At 37.5% G+C, this 10,229-nt stretch overlaps 1 protein-coding gene across 2 annotated transcripts in view; it reads right to left on the reverse strand.

Moving 5' to 3' along the window:
• Positions 1-10,229, reverse strand: part of COL4A2 (collagen type IV alpha 2 chain) — a 301,862-nt gene that overhangs the window by 121,693 nt on the left and 169,940 nt on the right. For both annotated transcript variants that reach the window (XM_069094108.1, XM_069094110.1), the window contains exons 5-6: positions 1,174-1,308; positions 1,045-1,089 (exon numbers count right to left, since the gene is read on the reverse strand). In XM_069094108.1, the coding sequence (XP_068950209.1) occupies positions 1,045-1,089; positions 1,174-1,308 (180 nt within the window). The remainder of the gene's footprint in view (positions 1-1,044; positions 1,090-1,173; positions 1,309-10,229) is intronic.

The raw sequence follows: 10,229 nt of genomic DNA on the forward strand, positions 1-10,229 counted from the left end.
AGAGAGAGAGAAAGCCAGAGAGAGAGAGAGAGAGAGAGAGAGAGAGAGAGAGAGAGAGAGAGAGAGAGAGAGAGAAAGCATGTGAATATGAATAACTGGGTGAGAGCAAGACAGTCTGGAAATATGGACAAGGATGAAGCAGATATCTTAAAGCTAAAGAAATGCCAGGATAAGAGGATGGGAGCATGTGATAAACAGAGACCTTGATGTCAGAGCATTGGTCAGGAAGCCAGGCCTGGGAAATCTGTGCAGGGATTCCTGTGAGTCAGGCTGTTTTGTTTATTTTTCTATGCCACAAGAAGTAAAGTAAACTAGGTTAGAAAAACACATTTTATTACATTTTGAGATTTTCCCATGAACAAAGTATGGCTTTTCTTTTTTTCCTTTTATGTGTGTTTACCTCAGAAAACAGAAAAACTGCACACATTTTAAGGGTGATTTATCATATATAGATGCCTTGCAGATGTCTTTATATTCCACGCAAAATTTCACAAATGACTTTTTAGGCTGAACCTTAACAATACAGTAGATGGCATATATCTATCCATCTATCCATCCATGTATCCGTCCATGTGTCCATCCATCCATCCATCCATCCATCCACCCACCCACCCACCCACCCACCCATCCATCCATCCATCCATCCATCCATCCATCCATCCATCCATCCATCCATCCATCCATCTATCTATCTATCTTTGTGGCTTATAATGTGCTATATAAAACTTATTGCATTTTACTTTCCCTAGAGGATTTCTGATCAGAATTGATTTATGGAATTTTTATAAAATAGCCAAAATTTATAGAATACCCTGTTTTAAGAAAATAATTTAATTCTGAAAATTAAGTTTTGAACCCAAAGTTATGAAACAATTAATTAACAATTCAGCGAGTACTTTACTGTAGTGGCATTTTAATATTTATTTTCTAAGAATTTTAAGGTAGAAATAAGAAAAAAAGGAGAAGGGAACTTGAATTAGAACAGCTTTGTCCTACTCAGAACATATAGAATATTTTAAAATATTTCAGAGAATCTATGCTTACAGGAATTCCATCAGCGCCAGGAAATCCAGAAACACCTCTTTGTCCCTAAAAAAAGAAAGAAATCAGACTTGAGATGGAAGCTTTGATTATGTTTAATTAAGTCAGATGAAATACCAGTAATGAACATACCACATCTCCTTTGGGCCCTGTTATTCCTGCTGCTCCCCGTTCACCTTTATCACCTTTCCGTCCTTGTAATCCAGGAATACCTTGTAGCCCTGGCGGCCCATTATACCCTTGTGGCCCAACTGGTCCTGGTTGACCCTGAAAAAACCCATATAAATACAAGATTATTTACATAATGGAGCACAATGAGCAGGCATCCTCATTAGTGATTTACTTTGAAATGATTTTTACTTAGCTAAATCAGTTCCTTCAGAAGATGTGACGTTGGGGCGGCTAGGCGGTGAAGTGAATAGAGCACCGGCCCTGGAGTCAGGAGGATCTGAATTCAAATCTGGCCTCAGACACTTAACACAAAAACTAGCTGTGTGACCTAGGGCAAGTCACTTAACCCCAAATGCCCTCCAAAAAGCAAAAAACAAAAGTTGTGATGTTCTAGCTATGATATTCTGTAATATTCATTGTGCATTTTCTAGCATAGTACTCATAGTAGTGTTTCAGAATGAAAGAAAGAATTACCCAATAAAGTCCTAAAAATGATATTGGTTTAAGATACAAAGAACATGCCTCATGGAAAGAGTACTACCATTCCATGGCCAATGGCAAATCACCTAATGTGTTTGAAATTTCACTTCTTCACCAGTAAAATAGGAATGATAATATTTTTTATCTACCCCCATGGTTAGTCTCAAGGTCCAAATATAATAATATATTATATGGGAAAGTGTTTTTAGAAACCATCAAGTACTATAAAATCATCCCTCATTTTTTGATTTGTCATAAGTGACTAATCATATCATGTAGTCATTTTCCTTGCATTGTCACTCAATCTCTGAAGATCAAAGTTTTCTTTCTATGACCTTTAATTTTTGGATGGGAAGACAGACATTTGGACTTTCTTATTTTGTTGTAGGATGTTGCTTCAGCACAGTTCATGCTGAGCTTCTGGCCGGATGGAACTGTTCACACAAAGATCTAGCTAGACAATGTGTGCTTTAAGAAGGTCCAGGAATGAGCACATGGAGAAACTGGGTAATGTGCGGCTCTTGAGAATCACAACTTACATTGTCTCCCCATACTCTCAGTGTTGCGTTATTCTGATTAAACTGAAGGTATTTTAGTTCAATTAAAGTAATTTCACCTCAATGCCAAAGGATACGATGACTTTAAATGTGTAAGTTGCTAGGTGACTAGGCTTTCCATAGGATATCCTGCCTTTTATTTGCCAATAAAGCCCATCTGGAATGATCATGTTAAGAGAAGGGATTTCCCTTAGTGTTAATCATCATTACTGCTAGACGACTTCCATCCTTAGTCCAAGCATGAACTGGAAAAGTTACTTCCCCCTGTCCCTTTCCTTTTGTATCCGCTTGTTTTAAAAATAAAATGAAGACAAAAGACTGGCAGACTAGTTTAATTTATTTGCATGCATTGAGGAAGTGCCTAGCTTTTTGTCTAGAAATTCCAGTGACTGAAGTGCTTGAAAATACATTTCCAACAATAGTGGACAGACCACTGGGCCTGGAGTCAGGAATATCTGAGTTTGAATCTGGTCTCAGACACTTACCAGCTGTGTAACCCTGGGCAAGTCATGTGACCTTTGCCTGGTTCGATGTTCTCATTTGTAAAATGAGAGTAATGACAGTGGCTAACTCCCACGATTATTGTGAGAATCACGTAACATAATATTTGTAAGACAAGCTTTGTGAACCTTAAAGGGCTATGTAAATGCTAGCTATCATCATTATAATGCTAAGGATGAAAGGACTCAGTGTGGGATCATCTGCCATCTCTTCCAGACAATCTAATACATATGTAGTGATGCCATCAAGATTGTAATAGTATAATATGCTAAATACAATGTATGAAGATAAATCATTCCCCAAATAAAAACATTTCAGAGAAACATATTCAGGAGAAAATTGATTTTCTCTTGACTTCTTCCATAAAGCAACTGGCCCACAAAGATTCATAGGCTGTTAGAGCTTCAGGGGACCTCCGAGATCATCTCATTCAACTTTCTCTTAGGGAAAGGTTTTTCTTCTTTTCCCATTAAATTTTTCCCCCTATTAAACTCAAGTGTTTTCTACTGGTAAGTTTCAACTTTAATCTTAGGGAAGAATAAATGTCATGGTGATTTTTCACACACTGTAAAGATTACTGGAATGTGAATGGGAGAAAATGGGTCAGTTTGGGGTAGAACAACCCAAAAGATATATATATTCAGACTTGAGTACACATAGTTTAAATACCAGGACTGCAGAAAGAATATGCTTAAAACCCTGAGACATTTTAACTAAGGTTCTAAGGATTCTAAATTGGGTTCTTGTGGAAGAGGCCAAAATCCCAATTGTAATTAGTAATGTTCACACACAGAACAATTCTAAAACCCAAAGCTTAAAATGGGTAAATTTATTTCAGAGGATTCAAGAAAAATTCAGTTCATACTTATAACGGTTAGTTTGTCTGATAAGTCGCACACATGAGCAGCTATTTCTATCTACATTTTATTAACCTCAAGGCTCTGCCTGGACAAGAAAGGAAAAAAGGGTAGCCAGTCTGAAAGAAGGATAAAAGTGTTTCACTTAAATCCTCCCCCTCCTTTCTACTTTCACTGTAGCATCTCTAGGCTAGGCCCTTAATACCTTGCTTCTGGATTATTGTAAAAGCCTCAGAACTGGTCTTTCTGCCTCCAGCTTATCCCTATTTCAGCCCATTGTTTCACTTTGCTGCCAGGGTCATCTTGATGTATACCACTCTGATCTTTGTTTTTATTTCTTGCTTTTTTTTTTGGAGGGGGGAAGGCAGAGCAATTAGGGTTAAGTGACTTGCCCAAGATCACATGGCTGGAATAGAGCACTGGCCCTGGAGTCAGTAGGAGTTGAGTTCAAATCTGACCTCAGATGCTTGATATACTTACTAGTCGTGTGACTTTGGGCAAGTCACTTAACCCCAACTACTCTCCTAAAACAACAACAAAACCCTAACCCTCTGGGGCGGCTAGGTGGTGCAGTGAATAGAGCACTGGCCCTGGAGTCCATGTGACCTTGGGCGAGTCACTTAACCCCAATTGCCCTCCAAAAAGCAAAAAAAAAAAAATCACATAGCTAGTAAGTGTTAAGTGTCTAAGGCCAAATTTGAACTCAGGTCCTCCTGACTCCAGGACTGGTGCTTATTCACAGCTCCAGCTGGCCACTCCCAGAATTTAAGCTTCTTCTTCTTGTTTTTTTTGAGGGGGTAAGGAAAGGCAGTTGGGGTTATGTGACTTGCCCAAGGTCACACAGCTAATAAGTGTTAAGTGTCTGAGGTCGGATTTGAACTCAGGTCCTCCTGATTCCAGGGCAGGTGCTCTATTCACTCTGCCATGTAGCTGCCCCCCACTCTGATCTTTGGTAATCTCCTGGAATCCTGAGGAGGTCCCTGTTGAATAAAATGAACACAGTATAATCTTCTTTTCCTAGCATTGTCTAGATCCTGTGTGCCTTTCCAGTATTATTTCATATTGCTCTCCCTGTCCTTCACACATTATTTGTTGCAGCGACACTGTCATTCTCCACATTTTCTGCTCTTATGCTGGTCTTTTCCACTTCTGAGCTTTCATTATATTATCCTTTGACTGTAAAAATTTCTCCCTTGTTCTCTGGTCCTTCTCTATATTCCTATACTTTGGGAAAATGACTCTTTCTTGTTTCTCAGCACCGTTTCTGCATGTCTCCTTTAAAACTCACACATAGTTTAGTATCATAGTTATTCACATGTGTCTTCATAGTATCATAGCTCTAGAGCTGGGAAGAAACTTAGACATTATCAAGTCTAACCCCATAATTTTACAGATGAAGAACTTTTTAAAGGTAGTCTTTATTTTTGCTTCCCTAGTGCCTAACAATGGTGCTATACGCCTTGTACATAACAGGTATTAAATAAATGTTTGCTGAATTAAATTGCATTGGAGAAAATAAGGCTTCCAAATAAGTACACAGGGTTTTTAATCTATTGTACAATACTTCCCCAGGAATTTCCTCCTTGGACTGATTTTGGGAGCTATTTGTCATCAGCTGTAAAGTATGTCAGCAAAAGAAGTGGAAAGGTCTGCTTTAAAACATCTCTTTAGACAAGAATGTTCTTAATCTCTAAACCACTGTATACCGTAGTTGTCCTCTCACTTAAATTTTAGACACCTTCCATTTCTTAGACTGGAGTGGAGTTTATTTTGAACAACTATATTTGGCACTGGAGAAGAATCTTTAGATCATCCTGAAGATCATCATTGAAGATGGTCACACAATTAGTAATATGATAGATTGGTACCCAAGTTTTATAACTTGAAGACCTTTACTCACATTTCTTGCTTAAGATAATAATAATAATAACTAGCATTTATGTAGGTCTTTAAGGTGTCTAAAGTGATTTTATGTATGTTATGTCTTTTGATCCTTATTTATTATGCAAAGATAAACCAAATGCAATCACACAATTGCATTTCATGTACATCTGGGGCAAGATTGTTAAAAACTTCTCTTAAAAACTGTCTAATAGTTTAGAGTAAATATCTATAGAAAAAAAAGAAACTGGCTAAGGTAAAGACAAACAGGTTCAGTAATTCACAGGAGAGTTTTATTAAAGTGAAATGTAGTCGGTCAGTTAGCATGAAGTGCCTTCTATGTGTAAGGCATTGTGCTAAATATTGGATTCAAAGTTTTTATATGTGTATACTTAAAAATAAGATTCAATTCAATCCAAACATTTATTAAACATCTCTTCCCTGTAGAGATGGCACTATGCTTAGTCCTGGGCACATTTTGACAAAAATATTTTTATTAGTAACCCTAATGAAAGCATAGATGTCACGCTTATCAAATTGGCAGATGATATAGCCAATGCTTGTACAGATAACTAATACCCTGGACAATAGTCTGGATCCAAATCCAATTCAATAGACTAGACCAATGGTCTAACTTGACAGGAAAGAAATTTATCAGGAATAATTTTAGAGTTTTTACACTTAAACTCAAAAAATCAACTTCATAAATGGAGGAAAGATATTGGCACCTTTGTAAGTTGCAAGTTCAGGGAGTATGACATGCAAATCAAACCTAGTGATAGTCTAGGTTGAATTGAGAGGCATGTTTGGAAAAAGGGAGGTAATGGTTCTACTATACTCTGCCATAATCAGGTCATATCTAAAGTACTAGGTTCAGTTTTTTTTTTTTAGCAATAGGGGTTAAGTAACTTGCTCAAGGTTACACAGCCAGTTATTTCTGGGTGTGGTGCTGAGTATCTGAGCCCGGATTTGATCCAGGTCATCCTGACACTGGAGCCGGTGCTCTTACTTGCTGAGCCACCTGGCCGCCCCTCTAGGTTCAGTTTTGTACTCTACATTTTTAGGAGAGACAGAGGAACCACCTAATAGATGTATTTGCATTATCCTGGTAAGAATGAGGTATGGAGAAGCTGGAGACCCCGGAGACATCAAAATTTGGAATTGTGGATTCCAGACATTATGTAGCTGGAGTTATTCAGAGCCCAATGATAGACTGTGGAAGAGATAGGAGGAAGGTTGAATCTGGCAGTTATTATAAGGAAGATAATTTTAATTTCAAGTCTCAATAAGTATGTAATGCTATACCTTAAGTGGGACTTGTGCCAACATGCAAAATATCACACTTGAATACCTCAATGACCTATAATATCATAGAATCCTCCCTTTATGTAGATTGCAATCCCTTCATACCTTAATAGACAGTTTAAGGAACTGTTGTAGCCAAAAAATCCATCTTTTCCAAGTGTAATGTAAACTCCTTGTGGTGCAGGATTATTTCAGTTGTCTTTGTATCTACAATGTTAAGCATGCTTGCCTCACACAGCAGACATTTCATATATGTTTGCTGAATCAAATCCCATAAATAAAATCTCTGAGACTGTCTCTCTGAATTTACTGGATCTACTCTAAGGCCCAAAGCAGAAATCTTTCTAAATTGGCAGAAAGTACAAGGCTTACGCTCTTCTGGAATAGCTTTTGGAAATACAAAGTCACTTTCTGATGGGGCATGGTTGTAGAATTTTAACTGAAGCAATTATATTAATAAGGCATGTCATCACTGTCATCATGAAATAAAAAAGGATTAGTTATTCCAGGCATGGTGTCTGAGAACCAGCCTATGTTAGTAAAGAGAGGAGAATTACAAAAAAAATTGGCTACCTACCAAGTGATGATTTTTTGAGACAGGATAAAACTTATGAAATATGGAGAAGCAATGATCTGCATTGGTAAATGAATTAGCAGATCTTTCAAAGGATCATACATGCTTATAATGTGAAAGTTATTATATATTATATTTACAGTTTAGGACTACAGCAATGTTTATGCAGATTTAAAAACACAGTTTTCATAAAGATGAAAAACTATTTAAAGAATGTTATCCATATATATTTAAATATAAAGTTATATGGTATTGGTTTGGTGCAAGCCAGTGTGGTACTTCACACTTGTTCTTAAGTGATTTTTAAATATGATTGGGTGTTTTTTTGAAGGCCAGGAGCTATGTAACCTAATTTTTTTTATTACTCTCAACATATAGTATGCAGCTCTGTGACCAGCAGACACAATGAACTCAATAATTGTTCTTGAATGACAGCCTCATAGCCACAGAGGAAATGCCCATCTGCAGAGCCATTCAGTTTTTGATTTCTCTGTTGAAGAATACCAATCAGTAACTGATTGGGATTGTTTTAGAGCCTGTCATGTAGACTAGGAATGGAATCATGAATTATATCTATATTTCATTTAGACTAAACACGAATCATATGAAAGCAATCCCTTTTCTAGGTTGGCACTGAATTAGTTTGGCCCTATCAGATTCATGGAAATGGTGGTCCAGAAAAAATATACACACATATAGAAAGTTGAGGTAGAGAGAGTGGGAGTGGGTGAACAGAGTGTTCAGGGAGATCAATGGTTTGGGACTGACATCCACCTTTCTGGGAACCAATTCCCAAGTAGCAGGAGTTCCAACAACCTTTCAAATTTTCCATCACTACATTTGTCTTGATTATTTTTCTAAGGATATACTTCCTTTTCTGTCTTTGACTTAACTAGCCTTTTAGTTCTCTCATTTCTCTTTATTTCCACTAATCCTATTTCCCAAGAACCAATATATGACTCAGGCCACTCATGCCTAACAAATATCCCTACATTAGAATTCTCTTACTCTCTTCCAGTAAAGTCTTGCCCCAAGGTCTCATGGCATGGAATGACTTTGCATTTTTGAAAGTGATGTCAGTGAAAAAAAAATAAAGTGATGTCAGTGGATTACAAGATCTGTCAGATCCTATCAAGATAGAAGGAATTTCTGTCTCATCTTAGTAATGAACTGTAGTATATCACTGCTAGCTAAAGGTCAATCTAAGTAAGGGGCAGCTAGGTGGTGCAGTGAATAGAGCACTGGCCTTGGAGTCAGGAGGACCTGAGTTCATATCCAGCCTCAGACTTACTAGCTGTGTGGCCCTGAGTAGTTCACTTAATCTGGCATCTGTAAAAAAGAGCTGGAGAAGGAAAATGACAAACCTCTTCAGTATCTCTACCAAGAAATCCTCAAATGGGGTCACGAGTAGGGCACAACTGAAACCACTGAACAACAAAATACACATAGACCCATCATCAAACTGACCATCTGCCATGGCATATTAGTTAGGGCACGGGACATGGAGCCAGAACAACCTGGTTTGTATATATCAAATACTCGTTAGCTATGTGACTTTGGATAAACCACTCTTGTGAAAAACAGTTTTATCATCTGAAAATGGGGACAATGATAGAGTTATTGTGAACATCAAAGAATATGTATATGCTTGGATATATTACATATACTTTAAATATATATATACATATACATATGTGTATATACATACACACATATGTATGTATATATCACTTGGTAAACCTGTAAGAGTTTTACCTTATCCCTTGGAGAAAAAAAATGTAGGAGATTTCTTGTGAGCATTTATATATTTGTCAGTAATGGAGATGAAATTTTTGGTCACAGCAACTTTCAAAGATCACCTCCTAAGGCACAAATGGGCAGTGGTCCATGCTGATAATATTTCAGATCCTTGAAATATTAAAATATTATTGAATGATGGAAGGCAATGTTTTGGGTTCCATATCAACATATGATACATGTGGTCTTTTCCCACTGCTCATCCTTCTTGACCTCTTTGTTGTATTGAACACTTTTGACCACCCTCTTCTGGACATCCATTCCTCTTGGGGTTTTTATGGCACTACTGCTTTCTGTCTCTTTCCCACCTATCTTGTCTACTCCCCCTAAAACCTACTCTCTTCCAGACTTATCTATTTCTGTTGAAGTTATCACCAGCCTTCCAGTCTGCCAGGTTTGCTACTTCACCATTATCCTTGACTCGTCCTTCTCCATCACTCCACATTTCCAATCAGTTGCCAAATGTTGTTGAGTCTAAGGACACAAAATCTCTCACATGTGAGCCTTTGTCACTGCTAACACATAACACCTTTTTATCACTTCTTACTTAGACTATTTCAATGCTGTCCTAATGAGTCTCTCAGTCCCAATGAGTCTCCACATAGCTGTCAAAATGACTATCCTTAAGTACATGCATATCTGACCATGTCATTTCCCTAACTCAATGAACTCCTGTGATTGTATTTCCTCTATGAGAAAATAGAAATCCCTCTACTTATTTCTTAAATCCTTTAAAAATCTAATCCCAGTCTAACTCTAGTCTCATGATACGACAGTCCCATTCCTACATGCAATGGTGGCCTTCCCTCTGTTCACCTGGGGCACTCTATTTCTCATCTCCATGCCTTGTGTTCCTTGGCTATTCCACATGAGTGAAAGGCATTACCTCTTCACCTCCAACTCAGGGAATTCTTCTCTTCCTTCGAGATGCAACTCAAGCTACATCTTTCACAAGAGTCCTTTCCTAATTCCCCAAATGTGGTGCCTTCCCTCATTAACTACCTTGTTTTTCAATTTGCATATATATATATATATATATATATATATATATATATATATATATAT

This window comes from Petaurus breviceps, unplaced genomic scaffold (genome assembly GCF_028583685.1).
Source record: "Petaurus breviceps papuanus isolate PSGF00001 unplaced genomic scaffold, PetGlider_PUasm1.0 214, whole genome shotgun sequence".
NCBI lineage: Eukaryota > Metazoa > Chordata > Mammalia > Diprotodontia > Petauridae > Petaurus > Petaurus breviceps.